This window comes from Juglans regia, chromosome 3 (genome assembly GCF_001411555.2).
Source record: "Juglans regia cultivar Chandler chromosome 3, Walnut 2.0, whole genome shotgun sequence".
NCBI classification, from domain to species: domain Eukaryota; kingdom Viridiplantae; phylum Streptophyta; class Magnoliopsida; order Fagales; family Juglandaceae; genus Juglans; species Juglans regia.
Genome location: NC_049903.1, coordinates 27,195,501 through 27,214,438, shown reverse-complemented (window position 1 = coordinate 27,214,438; position 18,938 = coordinate 27,195,501). Strand labels below are relative to the sequence as shown.

The 18,938-nt window shown below is 37.3% G+C and overlaps 2 protein-coding genes across 2 annotated transcripts; both read left to right on the top strand.

Annotated features, from left to right (window-relative positions):
• Window positions 1-6,039: 6,039 nt before the first annotated feature.
• On the top strand, window positions 6,040-6,945 carry LOC109009062. The gene has a single exon (XM_018989405.2). The coding sequence runs from the start codon at window positions 6,040-6,042 to the stop codon at window positions 6,943-6,945; it is 906 nt and encodes a 301-aa protein (XP_018844950.1).
• Window positions 6,946-15,431: 8,486 nt separating this feature from the next.
• LOC109009064 lies at window positions 15,432-17,937 on the top strand. The gene is made up of 4 exons (XM_018989408.2): window positions 15,432-15,692; window positions 15,786-15,897; window positions 17,025-17,096; window positions 17,497-17,937. Exons 1-4 carry the CDS (start codon window positions 15,460-15,462, stop codon window positions 17,584-17,586), a joined length of 507 nt encoding a protein of 168 aa, XP_018844953.1. The 5' UTR covers window positions 15,432-15,459; the 3' UTR covers window positions 17,587-17,937.
• The last annotated feature ends 1,001 nt before the right edge of the window (window positions 17,938-18,938 follow it).

Here is an 18,938-nt window from a genome sequence, read left to right as displayed (position 1 = left end):
TATGTCGTTGTCATTCAAAGAAGAAAGACATGTCAGTATTAGTAGCACATCTTACAGGCTACCAGGAGTATAAGATATACAAAAAGTTGGTGGCAACTAATTAGACGAAGCTGAATTACAAGACTTCTTCAGTCATTGATGGCAAATAGAGTTTTTTATTTTTTATTTTTTTGTGACAGTGCTTTTAATTGTATAGGTTAATTACAAAATTCCTCTATTAACAAATTGTTTACTGTTTGGTAAACATGTACTTTAAAGTTAGTTATGATCAAGCCGGTTTGGGGCACAAAATAAAACACAAAATTCTCATCTCATCTCATTTTATCATTATACTTTTTCAAATCTCCATACAAAATATAATAAACATTTCAGTTTTTTCAAATCCTAATTCAACTTTTTCAAATTTCAAAATAATAATAATATTAAAACATAATATTTTAATCTTTGAAATAAAATACAAAATTCTCATCTCACCTCTCAAACCTTTATCGTGATTTAAAAGTCTAACATTAACTGTGAGAGTTTTTTAACAAAAACTTCAATTTGGTGCTCTTTTAAAAAGTGGATTTTCAATTCTATTTTTTTAGTTCTTAATTCTTTTTTTATAAATTTACCTAACATAATTCTTTTCTTCAAAAAAGCTTTTAGGTTGTTAAAAACACTTTTTTCTTCCATTTTCAATTGGACTATTGGTAAAATCAACAACCAGGCGAGGCTAATTCAATAATCAAGATGGTTGTTAATAATTATTAAGTTGTCAATAACTTAGGTAATAGAGATGCGGTGAATTCTCTGTCATGTTAACATACATATAGTCTTCACATATAAAAGAAATATGTTGTTGGAAAGGGCCTGATCCCTATTTGAAATTGATGGCATCACTATCTTTTGTGATTTACATTGATCCACTAACTTCTATATCTATTTTTTTATATAAGTAAAAGATTATATTAATAAGAAAAGGCATTGCCCAAATAACTTCTATATCTATTAAATGTATGTAGTGATATTGTTCAGTCTCCTGATGCATGCAACTACCAATAGAGTGATTGTTGATGTTTTGACGTTTAATAGCAGCAATGGGAGTGCCTTCGTTTCTCTGGGAGAAAGTGTGAGGTTTTAGTGCCTTGGGGTTTTCACTCAAAGGTTTACGTCTCACTTGATGTGAGTTTAGTGGTTGGTTTGCTGTTTTTGGTATCTTCATAAGGCTTACGGCTCACCTCATGTGAGTTTCGTGGTTGGTTTTGCTATTGGTATCTTCATAATGGAGGCAGAAGACTTGGCAACACAATGGGAGAGGCTTCATCTCTCAAAAGAAGAAAGTTCCTTTTTCCATGCAAACCCAGAACAATACACCGAGGAAGCTGCACGGGGCAAATACTGTCATGTTGGAAAGGCCCTATCTGAGAAGAGTGTCAACAGTGAGGGGTTTAGGGTCACAATGTCTCAAATATGGAAGTTGGATGGGTGGGTTACTTTCAAGGAGTTGGGAGAGCAATGTTTTCTGATTGAATTCCAGAAGCTGGTAGATAAAGAGAGAGTACTAAGTGGATGTCCATGGTTCTTTGATAGACACCTTCTGACCATGATGGAAGTGGACGAAACAATATCCATCCATGCATTACAGTTTCGCTTTGAACTCTTTTGGGTGCAGCTGCATAACCTTCCATTAGCCACCATGACAGAAGACTTTGGTCAGCAATTTGCAGGATCAATTGGTCATGTTATCAGAGTTGAAGTGAGGCTGATGGACGTGCTTGGGGGAGGTGTCTCAGAGTAAGGGTAGTGGTGTTTCTCCATAAACCTTTGCTGAGAGGGAAATGGCTGAAGCTAGGTGAAAAACAGCATTAGATTTCCTTTAAATATGAACGTTTACAAAGTTTTTGTTTCAAGTGTGGGGTGCTATCTCACAAAGGAAGAAACTGTGCAAGGCTGAGAGCTGAGCAACAAGGAGATGAACAGGCCTCGTATCAGTTTGGCCCCTGGTTACGAGGGAAACCCAGGAACACAAACATTTTTGACAGGCGCAGGTATGGTGGTGGCGGAGGTGGAAACCACTGTAGTGGTGAATAGAAAGGAGACAGTGGTAATAATCGAGAAGACTCAAAGTACAATGGTAACGCTTGCAAAGTGGAAATAATAGCGGGAAAGCAAGATATGTCTTCAGCAGAAAATGAGGAAAAAGGAAAGCAAAGGGTCCAATCTCAACCACCAACAAAAGAAACAATAGTAGGAGAGGATCTTATTTAGGGTGGTTATCTTGGGAACCAGTTTAAAGATTAGATAGGACAGGCAGGTTGGATCCCAGAAGTCAAGCAGTCAACGTATGTGCATGAGGTGCTTAATTTCGAGGGAGCCACTGAAGCTACTAATATGCAAGGAATCCTAAAGAGCATGAGACATGGGTCTAAATTACCAAAAGAGGCCTCCACGTGCAGAGTAGAAAACTGGTCCCCTACTTATGATCCTAAAAAGTGGGAAGTCCTACAAAGGAGTGAGGTGGATACTACTAGAAGGCCTGCTGTTACTAGGCAGGTATCAGGGAAAGGTGTGGGGACAGGCAGGTTGGATAGTATAGATGATCATGTGAACCCTTGTAAGGTTGACTTGGTAAGCACTGTCAGAAGGTGGAAAAGGAAAGCCCGTGAAAGAACCATCCATGAGGAAGGCAATGGTGGTGCCCCTCTGACTGAAACCTCTAACAGGTCCACCAGAGTGTTTTACCAGAGAGGAAGCAAGAGAAGGAACACACATAGTAATTCTATTTCAAAAAAATTTAAAGGAGATGATGATAAGAATAAAACATTGCTTGCTCAGGTAGAGGCTAGTCTCCAACCCTGCCATAATCAATGAGTATCCTAGTGTGGAATTGCCGAGGGCTTGGGAACCCTCGGTCAGTTAGTGTTCTTAGAAATCTATCTAAGGAAAAGTGTCCCTTTTTAGTTTTCCTAGTGGAAACTAAAAGTAGAAATAAAAGGATGGAAGTGATCAGGAGAAATTTAAAGATGGATGGGTGCTTTGCAGTGGACTGTGTGGGATTAAGTGGTGGTATTGCACTCTTATGGAAAGAAACATGGGATGTCAAAGTGATTAACTATACTAGATGGCATATCAGTGCACTGATCCAGGAAGATGACAGTGGACCAACATGGCAGTTTACTAGCTTCTATGGCCATCCAGAGACTGGAAAAAGAAGTGGGAGTTGGCAACTTTTAAAGATGTTTAAACCTTCCAGCCCCATGGCCTGGCTTTGCTCGGGAGATTTCAATGAGATCCTGCACCAAAAGGAGAAAATGGGAGGAGCAAGTAGACCCTATAAACAAATTGAGTAGTTTAGGCAAGCAATAGACTATTGTGGCCTTAATGACATTCACTCTCAGGGACTAAGCTTTACATGGTCCAATAACAGGATTGGAAGGGAATTCACAAAGGAAAAGATAGACAGAGCACTTGGAAATAAGGAATGGAATGATCTTTTCAGTCATGCCTCGTGCACTACCCTTGCAGTAGTATGACCATTCCCCTCTCCTCATTGAAACATGTAGAACAAGCAATGGAAGAAGGAGAAGGAAATTGTGCTTCAGATATGAAATGGCATGGGAACAAAAGGAAGATTGCAAAAAGGTCATTAGTGAGGCATGGAAGAAAGATAATGGATCAAGTAGTGAGGCTAGTACTCTGAGGAGACAACTAGATGCCTGCAAACAGGATTTATTGGTTTGGTAGCAGCATACTAAAAAACAGCAGGCCATGAACATTACGCAGGGACTACAAAACATTGGCCACCTCCAAGAAACTGGCTCAGGCAGTCACTTCGCTACCATGAAACAAGCTCAGGAGGATGTGGTGTCTGCCTTGATAGAAAATGATCTAAAGTGGCGCCAAAGGGCAAAGCAACACTGGCTTAAGCATGGAGATAGAAATACCCACTACTTTCATATGCAAGCAAGTCAAAGAAGGAAGACCAATACTATCAAATGGGTTGAGGCCTCACAAGGAAGGTATTTCACTGAGCAGGCAGAGATTGGAGGTGTGTTCACAGGTTACTTCTCTTCACTTTTTACTTCCACCCATCCCTCAAATTTTGAAAACTGCCTATTTGCACTGGAAACAAAACTTGATTTGGAGATGCAGGCTTGGTTAATGATCCCTTTCAACAGAGAACATATAACATAGGCTATTTTTCAGATGAATCCACTAGGGTCTCCTGGCCCTGATGGATTCCTAGCTCAATTTTATCAAAAGCACTGGGAGGTAGTGGGTGAACAAGTGTGTAATTTCGCACTCAAAGTCCTAAACCAGGGTGGATCTCTTAAGGAGGTTAATGATACCTTCATTACCCTCATACCAAAAATTAAAAGCCCCAAGAGAGTTACTAATTACAGACCAATTAGCTTGTGTAATGTGGTGTACAAAATAGTCTCCAAAACCCTTGCAAACAAGTTGAAGGCCATCCTGCCTAAGCTTATTTCCCTTTACCAAAGTGCCTTTGTACCCGGGAGACTCATTTATATTAACACACTAGTTGCCCATGAGATCCTTCATACCATGAACTCAAAAATGAAAGGCAAAATAGGCTTTATGGCTATGAAATTAGATATGAGTAAGGCCTACGATAGGGTGGAATGACAGTTTGTTGAAGCTATTATGGCCAAGATGGAGTTCCCTCCACATTGGATTAACTTAATTCAGACGTGCCTCCAGTCTGTATCATACTCAATTCTGGTTAATGGTGAGCCTCAAAAGCCTTTTTTGCCTTCAAGGAGCCTTAGACAAGGTGACCCTTTATCCCCCTACCTCTTCATTTTATGTGCTGAAGCCCTCACTGCCTTTTTAAACAAAGCTGAAGACTGTGGTGCCTTGACCCCTATCCCTATTGGAAAAGGTTCAGTATCAGTGAATCACCTATTTTTTGTAGATGATAGCTTGCTCTTCTGCCAAGCTTCAACTGAGGAACTCAGACATGTGCTCAACTTACTTGATATATATGAGAAGGCCTCAGGACAGGTGATAAATAAAGACAAATCTTCGATTTTTTTCAGCAGAAATAATGGCCAAGCAGTTCAAAGGCAAATTTTGGAGATTGCAGGTGTTAAATCTTCTGGCACTTTTGAAAGATACTTGGGTCTACTTGCATTGGTGGGAAGAGCAAAGGTGGCATCATTCCATTCTCTAATTGATAGGACTTGGAGTCGAGTTAGAAACTGGAAAAACAAATTTCTTTCTTCAGCAGGGAAGGAAGTTCTCCTCAAATCAGTCTTTCAAGCCATACCTACCTATGCCATGGGTATGTTTTTGTTACCAGCCTCTATCACTAATAAAATAAATCATTTACTCAGGAAGTTCTGGTGGAGCTTCAATGAAGATAGCTCAAAGATTCAGTGGGTCAATTGGAAACAACTTAGCTTCAGTAAAGACATGGGAGGGCTTGGGTTTCAAGATTTGAGGAGTTTTAATCTAGCCTTACTTTCCAAGTAAGGTTGGAGAATTTTACAAAACCCAAACTCTCTGGTGGCCAGGGTTCTTAAGCAGAAGTATTTCAGCAAAGTGGGGCTTTTAGAAGCCAAAGTGGGGTCAGGGCCTTCTTTTGCCTGGAGAGGTATCCATGCAGGCCTAAGGCTATTAAAGGAAGGTCTCATATGGAGGGTGGGGAATGAACAATAAGTCAATATATGGTCAGATAAATGGCTACCCTTCTCCCATCCATATAAGATTCAGTCCACTCGAGATGTTGATTGTTGGTGTGAAAAGGTTTGTGATTTGATTGATTCCCAAGTGCAGTAGTGGAAGGAATATTTTCTCCAAGAGCTCTTCACCTAGCAGGAAATTGATGATATTAAATCAATACCAATTAGCCTTGGGGGGAGAGAGGACCAATTAGTCTGGCAATTTACTACAAATGAGAGATATATTGTCAAGAGTGGATATCACCTCAGTAAAAGTTTGGAGTGTAGCCTAGAAGGAGAGACCTTAGGAAGAGCTAAGGAAGAACAAGCTTGGAAGGCTATTTGGAAGTTGAGAGTACCCCCTGCTACCAAGATGTTTTTATGGAGAGCATGCAAGGAGGCCTTACCAACTCTAGCAAATCTGAGAAGGAGGAAAGTTGTGGAAATTAGTTCATGTCTGATCTGTAAGCAGGAGCTAGAAACTTCTGGATATGTTCTGTGGGGCTGCATTGCTGCAAAGGATGTGTGGGGTCAGGGAGTGAAAAAGGTGCAAAAACTATCATTTCAAAGTGATTTGATCTTTGATATCTGGTCAAGATTGGTAGAGATGCTTAGTTTAGAGGAACTTGAAGAAGTGGCAGCTACTATGAGGGGCATATGGACTAGAAGGAACAATACTCTTCATGGTAAAGATTTCAAACATCCAAATGCTCTCCACCAACTGGCCAAGGCAGAACTGGTATCATACAGGGAAACTCTTACAGAGGAGCTAGTTGTCAAGCTCCCAGCTCATGTAGGGACTCCAAAGTGGTCAAAGCCTGAGGTTGGGTCCTATAAAGTCAACTGGGACGTGGCTGTAAATCAAAAGGAAGGGCACATAGGAATTGGAGTGCTCATTAGAGATCACCAAGGGTTCTTTATTGGAAGCCTACAGACACACAGACCCTTCAAAGGAACCCCTTTCGATGCTGAAGCCTATGGCATACTCCTAGTAGCAGTTTTTGGCATAACACAATGTTTGTTGGAGGGGGATTCAAAGCAAGTAGTGGATTTAATGAATCATCACACAAAAAACTGGAGTTTGGGTGGTTGCCTGGTGGAAGATGCAAGGGTGGTACTTAATTCCTTTGCTTGTTGGTCAGTGGCTCATACATACAGAGAAGCTAACATGGCAACACATCACCTAGCAAAATCTGCTCTTGAATGCACAGAGGATCTATATGACCTTGAAACATGTCCCTCATGTATCTTACCTATTGTCACAAAAGAAATGAGGTAGTTTTATTATTCGATTTCTGATTGTGAATTGATGTAATTGGCACTTATGTTTAATGAGATCAGTTTCTTTTATCAAAAAAAAAAAAAAAAGAGTGATTGTTGCATGGTTTTAATTGTTTGAACTTGGTGTGATGTTACTTAATTTCATATTTTTGTGAGTTTTGGAGAATGGAAAATCCGTCAGATTGTAGTGCTAGCTTTCCTACCCCTACCTCTACCCATACCCATTCCCATACCCCTGCCCTAACACTTATCCCTACAGACCCTTGCCCTGTCGAACCTGCCCCCTTGCCCCAACAAAGCAAGAAACTTGTTCCTATAGGATGGACCCACTTTACTAAATTAGAGGGTGATGACCCCAATAACTTCCAAGTTAAGTGTAACTATTGTGATAAAGTGTATGGATGTCATTATAGGGGTACATCCCAATTAAAGGTACACTTAGAAGAACAATGCAAGAAAAGCCCAATATTAAAATCTTTACAAGAGAAAAGTCAATCTAGACTAGAGATTGAACTTAACAAAAAGGCGGATGTGAGTATCGGGGGTGCAACATTGAAGGGATATGCTAAGTATGATTCCGAGGAGTGTAGGAGACACCTAGCTCATATGGTCATCATGGATGGGCTACCTTTTCAATTTGTAAAGGGGAAAAGATTCTGAACATATTTGAAGTACTTGGAATCTATGTTTAATCTCCATTCTCGCCACACGGTGGCAAAGGATATAAAGAAATAGTATATGTCAGAGAAAGAGTTGTTGAAGAGCTAATTGGCGGGTCAAATGGTTTGCCTCACCACTGATACTTGGACATCAATCCAAAATTTTAATTATAGGTCTTTGATTGCGAATTTTGTTGATTGTGATTGGACATTAGATAAAAAAAAATTAAGTTTTGTCAAATTTCTGATCACAAGAGTTAGACAATTGGGAGGCCTTGGAGACCACAATAAAGGAGTAGGGGTTGGTACAAGTAGTCACTATTATAGTTGATAATGCATCGTCTAACGAAGTCACATTGGGACATCTTAAGACCTATCTTAGAAATGCAAATAAGACAATCATGGGTGGTGAGTGTTTGCATGTGAGATGTGCTACACATATTCTAAATCTAATTGTGACTGATGGTTTGAAAGATCTCGATGACTCGATTGCCTGAATCAGAACTACTATGAGAGGTCTTCTCCTACTAGATTAGATAATTCAAGGTTGATGTGAGGTTTGAGGGCATAACATCCAAGAAGGGCCTCTATACTGATGTTCCTAAAAGATGGAACTCAACCTTCTTGATGTTGGAGGCGGCCCAAGAATATCAGTCGACCTTTACATTATTGGGTGATGAAGACACAATATGTCAGATATTTTAATGAGCACAAGGGATTGGGGAAGCCAGTTGATGATGATTGGAAGGTGATTGTTACTTTTGTTTTTTATAGGCTTTTTTATGAGGTCACAACAAAACTATCTAGTTCTTTGTACCTTACATCCTCTCATTTATGTCAGCAAATATGTAGGGTAAGACATGTGCACAAGTGACCATATTAGGATGCGGGAGATGGCATCGATGATGAGGGTAAAGTATAACAAGTATTGGGGAGATTTTAGTACGTCGAATATTTTGTTAAATGTAGCTGTTGTTCTTGACTCCCAATTTAAGATTGATGGCATGTTATACGAATTGAGGATTGTGCATAGGAATGCATGGGCGGAGCTTATTGCAACAAGGATTAAGGAAGCCCTTGTTAGATTATTTGATGAGTTTACAGTCTTCAGGGGTGATAATATCCCGACACGTACACCTACGCCCTCACTTCCTTCAGAAGCTGTGATTGAGAAAAAGAGTAGGTTGGACTAAGGAGAGAGGTTGGAGCACAACCCCATAGTCCGTCATCCTACAAAGGCTCAGACGGTGGTAGACAGATACTTTGCAGTGAATCTTCAACCATTTGCACGAGACTTTGATATATTAGCTTGGTGGAAGAGTCATGTCGTGAAATATCCCATCCTTGAAGAGAGAGCCTCTAGTATTTTGGTCATTCCTATTAGTATCGTAGCCTCAAAGTCGGCATTTAGCACCAGATGGCACATATTGGATCCATTCCGGAGTTCATTATCTATTACCACTGTGGAGGAATTGATTTGCATGCAGAATTGGATCAAGGGGACCCCAATTCATATTTTGGATATTCTTGACTTTCATAAGGCCGACGAGGAGGAGGGTGGAGATCAGCCTGAATTGGACCATCTAGTAATCGTGAATTTTATTTTATTATTTTAATTTATTTATATTCATTTAATCGGTATTAATTTCAAATTTTATTGCTGTAGCGATACATGAGATAGTGTCTACGACTAGCTCCGCTGAAGTATGACTTCGTATGTATTGGACCCACCATTAACATCTGTCATTGGTTTCACACTTTGTCCCTTAATTTTTATTTGTATTTATATTTTATATAATTTTTTGTATCTAATTATTTTGCTTGTATTTTTATAGGTTTTATAATCTCAATTTCATATGCCGAATACTAATCCTAAGTTCCTAAGGATCCAATAATCACTTTCATCTTGATCCCAATCTCATATTGGTTAGTACTTATAATGTTTGTAATTTTTACATTTCTAATATATGTTTTTATTTTTATTTTTTGTTTCATGTTTATGAATCTAATTTGTTTTCATTTTAAATTATTAATGTTTCAGGTTTTATGATCTCAATTCTCACAGTCAAATAGCAGTCAACATAACTCACTTTTCTACCACCATGGGCCATGGCCACCCCAAATTCTATTGAAGAATGAAATGTTATTCTTTTGTTAATTTAGTTAATTGTAATGTTGCTACAATAGTATAATTTGTAATATTTTTATATGAATTTGTAATTTTGTAGTAGTTTTCTCTTAATTAGCATTGAAATATACTAATAGTTTAGTTATGATTATTAGTTAATAGTTGTAACTTAGTAGTATATAATTAATAATTTCTATTATCGTAAATTATTTTTTGTTATTTTTATTATTAAATTTTGTTATTTTTCATTTTTTTAAGTTAAATTATGTGCCCAAAATGGCCTTATTGGGCTCGTGGCCAATTCATGTAGGCCGCGGGGTGGGGGGCGAACGGGTGGGTTACCCCGCCCCCTCACACCGGGGGCAGGTGTTGGGTTGGAAATCCCCACCCCTGCACATGCGGGGGTGACGGTCAGGGAGGGGATGGTAGCACCTCTACAAATGATGTTGTCTTTGATTGGTTCAGGCGGAATATAACGATAAAGGAGGATATCATTCGTGAGAACCAGTTTATCCATATTTGATGTTGTGCCCATATCATCAACCTCATAGTTTCTGAGAGGTTCAAGGAGGTTAATGATTTTATTACTAAAGTCCGAAACCTTGTGAGATATGTGAGGGTTTCCCCTTAACGGCTTCACCAATTTAAGGCAATAGCCGAACAACTTGAGATCTCATCTACCAGTATGTTGCAACTAGACATTCCGACTCGATCAAACTCTACATACATGATTTTGGATGTAGCGCAAAAGTACTAAACAACATTCGAGCGGATGAAGGTCGAGGATGAGGGCATAAGGTATGCTTTGTTGGAGTCAGGTAGGGGAGAAAGGGGCTCGATGCGCCGAACACAGTTGATTGGGCGGCCAATGTCAAGTATTTTGTTTATTTTTTGAAGTTATTATATAACATAACTATGTAGATATCTGGGACAAAATATTATACTATGAACATGTACTTCGAGGAGCTCTCAGGGCTTTTTGACCACTTGCAACAGAGTTGTGCTGACAGTGTGTGCTTGTTGAATGCAATGGCTATGAGGATGAAATACAAATATAATAAATATTGTGGGATGTTGAGAAGATAAATAGATTATTATTTGTGGTTGCAATCATTGACCCCCAATATAAGTTGGTGATTGTAGAAGATTGGATTAGGGACGTTCTCGGTGATGAGGATGTTAATCAGTTTATTAGATCGCTTAAATGTAATATTGGTGATTTATATAGCCATTACAACAGTGGTCAGTCTTCAACCGAAGGTTGTAGCTCCTTACGCTCAACCGACTCGAGATCTTCATGGGATGACACACATGCACAAAGTTCAAATTTATTACGGCTATGACGGTATTATCAAAATCGTGCATCGAGAAATATTATACAGTGTAAGTCTGAGCTTAAGCGTTACTTTATGGAAGATGTGAGGCACCTAGTGAAACTTTCAAGACATTAACTTGGTGGAATGTGAATTCTGGCAAGTTTCCAGTCATTTCCCGAATAGCCAGGGATGTACTAGTCATTCCTATCACTACGATTGCTTCTGAGTTGGTGTTTAGTACCAAAGGTCATGTCTTGGATGCTTATTGGAGTTCATTGTCTCCGACCACCGTCAAGACCCTCGTTTGCTCACAGATCTGGTTAAGTTCAACGCCTGTTAGAGTAGATACTGTTGATGCCGAGAGCTATAGATTTGAATTAGATAACTTTATGATTTTAAATGATTATCTACATAATTTTAATATTTTAATTATTTAATTTATAATTTATATGATTTTGTAGACCTGGCTGTGAACCCTAGACTAATTGTGGATGACTGTGATGGACGCACTGTGGGATGACTCCTTTATTGGTGAGAAATTCAATACCATGATTACTATAATGCAAAACTCGTCATAGTTAGAGGTGGATGTGAGTTCATAATTTATCTTATTTTATGTCATATATCACTTGGATTGTGGTTTAGAAGCCTATAATTAAATGACTAAAGAAAATATAGTGCATTTTATTAATAAAACTTCATACAGAAAAGTTGGAAACCACTATCGATCGACTCAAATGCATTGACTGTCAAGACTGATGCAGGAGACATTATTTATATTTTGGTGCAGTAAATTTAAATTTATTACGAATTTGTAGTTTTAAATTTAAATATATCATTTGCACACATTAAATCACATATTTGTGTATTGTACATGATTTAGTTATTGTATTTAAATTTTAACTTTTTAACTTATTGTTTACAGTATTTTAGATTTTTTAAGTTAATTTTTTAAATTATTTTATTTTTTATAATATTTTATAATATTTCTTTATATTAAATGAACTCCGAACGGAGCTCCGAGCTCCGACTCTAAGCTTCGACCTCCGATCGGAGTCAGAGTCGGAGTACATTTTGACCTCCAACCCTAGTCGGAGTCGGAGGTCGGAGGTCGGAGGTGGGCATTCCGACTCCATCGAAGTTGAAGCCCACCCCTAGTCTCGGATAGAGACCCAATTTTCAATAGCTCTTTTTGGAAACAATTATTTCACTTCCAAGGCACTTCATTGGACTTTAGTTCAGCTTACTATCCTTAATCTAATGGCTAGACAGAAGTTTTGAACAAGTGTTTGGAAACTTATTTGAGGTGCTATACTAGTCAAAAGCCAAAAGAGTGGAACTTGTGGTTGCCCATGGCTGAGTGGTGTTATAACATCACATCACACTCCTCTATATGCCTTACTCCCTTCGAGGCCCTTTATGGTATCCCCTACCCAAGTTGCTATCCTATGTCCCAGACACTTCCACCAATGATGTTGTTGATCAACAATTGAGGTCAAGAGAACAACTACTATCATTACTAAAGGAGAATATGCACAAAGTTCAACATAGGATGAAATTTTATGCTGGTAGAAGGAGAACTGAAAGAAGTTTTTTCAAATTGGAGATTGGGTTTTTCTAAGACTCCAACCCTATAGGCAGAAAACTATTTGATAAGGCATAGTATGAAGCTAGCTCCAAGATTTGACGAGCCTTTTCAAGTAGTGGAAAGAATAGGGTCAGTGACTTATAAGTTGCAGTTGCCATCTTCTTCTACCATACATCCAGTTTTTCATGTGTCTTGCTTAAAGAAGAAAATTGGTCAGAACATAACCCCACTACCAGCATTGCCTCCAACTGATTCACATGGACAGATCCAGCCTTGAACCAGAGTTGATTCTAGAGAGAAGACTAAGGAAGAATGGGAATCATGCCATGACTGAAGTGCTTGTCAAATGGGTGGGAGCACCAGCTGAGGACAGCTCGTGGGAATCATTGTAGAAACTGAAGAATCTTTACCCACACCTTGTGGGCAAGGTTCTTTAGGGGGAGTGAATTGTCAAGGTCTTGGGAACAAGAGCCTTAAAAGGGAAGAGGAGAATGTAAGGGTTATGTGTTGGTAGTAAGGGAATTGGCTAGGAATGGGGAATATAACGATATTAACTGATGATGGGAAACAGTGCGTTGTAATTTAGTAATGCGGTGCGTTTTAATGAGAACGAAGGAAGTTTGTGGCTGAGTGAAACAATGCGTGCAAGTTAAGTGAAGCAGTGAGTTTTAGATCATGAAGGTGTCACAATAGATGGAGAGAGATGTCATCATATTGTTGTAGGAAATGTAATAAACGATGCATTTTACTATAAGTAGCCATAAGTATAAGAATGAAACTGAGAAAGAATATATTCATTTTGGATTTAAGTTGATTCTTTGGAGTTTGGAGATTATTTGAAAATCAGGGCCGGAATCCGGATTGCAAAACCAAGGTTGACTCAGTCCGGGTACTGGGTTGTAAATTCGAAACCTGGGTTTACAACTCGGAACCCAGTTTTTTATTTATTTATTTTTAATTGAATGTTATGAAATCCAACAGTTTCAATTCAAATATGAGTTGGGCATGCTGGAGTGGTTATCGAGCATGACTAGAAATCAGGTTCGAATCCTGTCATGTTCCAATACAAAACATGCAATAAGCTTTTTCTATCTTGCCTCTATGATAGCTAGGTAATTAAGAACTTGCCCTTTATTTCTGATTATTAGTTTCATATTTTCTTTATTAAGACGACCAGTACAAAACATGCAATAAAATCAGTAATCGAATGTCTTGAACTGGAACATTTCCGCAACTTCGTCCAGATCTTCTTTGAGAACCATGAGAGCATATAGTCTTGGCATTTGGATTGAAACAGTGGATATCAAAACATTCAAACTTAAAAAAAAAAAAGAAAAAAAAAAGTTCCGGTTGTAAACCCGGATTCCAGATTTACAACTCGGGCTCATCCGGGTTTCAGCCCGAATCTGACTAGGCGAATCCAATTCAAGGTTTGATCCAGATTTGAAACCTGGATTCCAGTCTGGATATATCCGAATTCCCAAGTCGAAATTAGATAAATAGTCCTAAGTAACATATCCATAATATACTTTGACTTCACTCGTACAAGAGTTAGAAATTTCAAAGTCCCGCAGTTAAAATTCGAAACTCCGTTACAACCAACTCCAACTCCCCCCGTACTTTTTTATTTTTTTAATCAAAAAGAGACATTAGGAAACATATTATGTCTAAATGATATATTTTGACATATCATATAAAGTTAAATTAATTTATAAATTAATGTTTAAGTAGACTTTTAATTTTAATTAGGACAAACTCAAATTACTGAACTCAATGGCCTAGCCGGATTGAGATAGTCGAAGCCCTTAGAGCATTAGCATTGGGTTCATCATTTTCATCTTTAAAATTTGATGAAAAGTACATATTTTTCATAAATCTAAAACTTCTCTATCTATAACCCCACATTGGATTAGCTATTGGATTCATCAAAATAATAATATAATATTATTTTGTTAATAATAATATTTTAATTTATTTTTTTTATATTTTACAATTACACTAACTATATGTTAATTAATAATTTAATTTGATATTTAAATTATTGTTTCTCAACTTAAATATATTGTGGCTCAAAATTGGGAAAAACTAATTTAAATAAATAAAATAATAGTTATAGAGTGTGAATAGTGAGTCTTCAAATTTGAAGATGAAGAGAAATCTACTGTAGCTCAAAGCTTGACATTTGAGCATATGATGAATCCAATGCCAGGAGTTTAAAGCTAAAATCATCAAATTTTGAAGATTGGACTCATTTGATGAGTCCAATGCCAATGCTCTTAAAATTGAGAAAAAAATCATTTAAAAGAATATTAAAAAAAAACTTTAAAAGAGTTATTGTTATAGATTTACGTCTAAGCTTGTTTAGATAGTGAGATGAGTTAAAATTAATTGAAATAATTTATAAATAATAATAAAATTATTAATTAAAATTAAAAAAAATGAGATGATATAAGATAATTTTATTCCATTTCTATATCTAAATGAACTCATAGTTCCGACCATTTGTACCAAGAAGTGAAAATTCGTTTACTTATGGAGACGACAAATATCTACATACGCGAATTTGGCATAAATAAAGAGAAATGATAAACTACCAGCTAATTTATTATTCTTAAATTATTATTAAATAAAATAATATATTTTTAAATTTGATTTTACTTTTTGGTTTTGATTTGATGTATCTAAAATTTGAAAAGAAATTATATTTTATACAAATTATAGATAAGTTTTTAGTCTATTACTACTCTAAAATAAATTATACATTTATTTTTTTATTTTTTTGTGAGAGAACGATTTTGTAAGTACCGCCTCAAGTAACTGCATGATCCAAACCCGAAGCAAGATGCGGTTGGCTTGGCGCCTGTCCGATGCATCGAGCCCAACTAATTTAAGGCAGAGACGAGAGAGAGAGATGAGAGAGAGAGGTATGGGGGGAGAAGGGAGGATGAGAGCATTGGTGGGTTTGGCTGTGGCAATGTTTTTGGGAATAGCGGTCTACTTGAGGATTTGGACCATCGATTATTCCATTTCCTCTGATGATACTGACCTATTGAGGTTTGCTTCCTTTCTCTCTCTCTTTCTCTATAGAAATCTTTCAACATTTTTAGGTCTTTCGAAGTTTCTGTCTGTATTGCTCAAATCTTGTAGGAGACAGTTCGATCTTGCTAGCAGGGAAGCGATGGATGAATCTGCGGAGTGGAGGCTGAAATATGATGAACAAGTAGAGAAGGTTACCGAGTGTGTCAATGAACTTCAAGAGGTACACATCAGCTTCTTTTTCAAGTAATCCCTGCTCTTGTGGGTTTCTTTTCTTTTCTTTTCGTTCTTCTATTTTTTCTAATTCCGTTGGCATTTTTCGTTAGTATTGTGCTTTGAACCTTTTGACTTGTTGGGATGTACTTGCGGTCGATATTGTATTTACTTCTATGGCAATTAACTCAGTTAAAGGGATTTCGGGAAGAAAATGTAGATATGATGATGGTGCCGCTATCTTTTACTTGTACAATCTCCTTCAAAACCTTTCCACCACTAATTCCTTTTCTTTTATGTCATGTGAATTGTTGTGTTAACTACTACGTTCTGCCTTGAGTGTTTTTTGTATTTTTGGGTGAAAACCATTTCTATTCCGAACATGTTAGCCTTGTAACGCTCATATACTAAAGGTTCCTAGAGCAAGTATGGAAAAGCTGTACTCTTGGTCTGATATTTTTGCTCTTGCAAGTCTAAGTTAATATGAACTTTAACCATGACTCGGTGGCCTTGCTTGATCAAGAGTTCTGCAAATGCCTGAGCAAATATGGAGTACGAAATCAAGCTTCAATCTTGCATTGAACAAAACATTTTGGGAAACAGAAAGTTTCTTTTTGTCAATGCCATAAAAAAAAAGGATAAGAAATGATATTTTCACTTCTATTTTCACCTCGTGGTTGTGCCAAATTTTGGAAGGGCATCAACTAGAGACCTGCAGGCTATGAATTTGTACCCGATGATCTGTTTTAAGTATATTGTTTACTCTTTCTGGTGAATTCTGTTGGTTGTGTACTACCTCAAAGTTGGGCTATGGGCTCATTGTGTGGATTTCATCTCAACATGGTATCTCAGAAAATGGCCCGTTAAGAAGTAAGACATTGCTATATAAATAATGCAAATAGATGTTGTAGACTGTATACTTATTAACTATTATTTATATGTATCCATGTACAGCAACTGGAATAATTGACATCGGTTTAGCAATCTAATTGGAAGTTGCTGGTTTAAGTGCCATATACATGTTTAGATATATGAAACTTCTTCCTTTACCTATTTGATTCCCATCCTTCAAGTCTATCAGAGGTTTAATTTGAGCACTCTACCTTTGGATTGAACAAGTATGTATCTCATTGACAGTTAAAGGAGTCTTTCGAGAATAAGGCTGGAGATGCTGTTAGCATTAGCCAGAAAGTGGCAATGATACAAAAGGTGACTCTTTGCTTCATATATGGCCATGATTTTCATAGAATCGTTTCTTCCTTCTCTCAGTGTCTTATTTGAAATTTTTGAGGAGGCATTCCCTTCTTGCATTACAGGAACACATTTCAGTAATAAAATATGCTGAGAATTGCTTATACTGTTGGACATTCATATCAAATACAGTGCTTTAGCTAAATTGAACTTTTGTTATTTACCCCTGTCAACTGTGTCATAAGCAGACTTTGAAAAGGACAGTAGGAAATGTGTACATCAAATCTTCTTTTTAATATGTTTTTTTCGTCATTAATCACGGAAGACCAGAGTCCATGTAGTAGGATAAATTAAAAGTTCAATTCTGCTTTAGGTTTTTTTTCTTTTTTTTTTTACTTACAAGTTTCGTACTTAACAGGAAAATATGGCGTTGCTTGAAAGAGTGGAAACCTTGAAACGTGAGCTTGAGGATGCAACTTTGAAGTGCAACTTACATAAGATTCATTGATCACCATAAATTTCATGTTAGGTTGAAGAGATCTCTTCATATCGAGTTTTACCTTTATGGTTCATTAGCACGTATGTGAGGGAAGAAGTACTTCATCAGGAAAACTTTCAGAGTGAGAGTTTTCAGCTTCTTGTTAGTTATTCAGCCATGAGAAATATGTTTTTTTCAATGAGATTCATGGTTTCTTCTGAGCTATCATATAGAATGCTTAGTAATACCTGTTTTTCCAACCAATATATGTTCATAGAATGGCGACTCTGCTCATAGTTTTTCCTTCCTTACTCCTGGGGGAAGATTGGATTGGTCTAAAACTTTCTCTATTCTCACCAATGTACATTGCTTTTCATTTCTTTTACGAGGAAATCTCTTGTTTGAAAGATCTTCTTTAAGTTTGGGCCAGGATTTCTTAGGTAGCAAAAGATTGAATTTGTACATCTCACGTGGCTTATGAATGCGTTATTGCTTTAATCCATGTTATGGTCGCCTGGTAAATTGGCAGCTCTCTTCCATAGAGGAGTGCTAATGATCACCTCCAAAAGATCCTGCTCTCTTCTAGGCTACTGGATATGGTAAAAAGAAATATTTCCCGTCTTTAGGTATTGTGATAGACAATCTTAAGAGTAGAAAATAGAGTAGCATGTGCATCTATATATCTATATCTTGCTGCTGAATAACCTTCCTCAAGTAAGCATTAGTAAACATTGAGATGGACTTAGCCATAAAGTTTGTGTTTGGTCTGATAAACATGGTGAGGAAAGGCCCGTTTTAAGGATACATACGCATCAGAATACCATTGGGGGGTCTCTTAGAAAAATAGGTGACCATTTTCAAAGTTATGCACTTTCAGAATACAACTATCATGTTAGTCCTGGGGCCTTGGTCTTTCTCTCACACAATTATAATTATTACTTGAAAAACAGTTCTCCTAGCTTTTATAATAGCTTTTTGTCCTTGAGTGCTCTCAATCTCAGGTACTTGTTGAGCATTCGGGATCGGTAGTTTTTAGTTCATGAAGAAATTTTGTTATTGTCTGCACAAAAACCTCGTTTTCTTTAGTTTGGCTTGCTGCAACAGTAGAACTGTTCCCTCTTGAACCCTACAAAAACAAAATAGCAAATTCTTGCTGATACCACATGACAAACGATGAAAGGATGAAATATCAGGTATTAGTATGCACTACATCTTGTTGGGGGCATGAACATTTTATACTTTCTCATCTACCATGTTTTGATGTTACCATAGTAAATTAGAATTCGCAACTAGTCCTTAGTACAATTTGAAGTACTTTATCTTTCAGTTCCTTCACGCACAAATATTATGTGTGTACTTTTCTCTGAATGATAATATTCTTA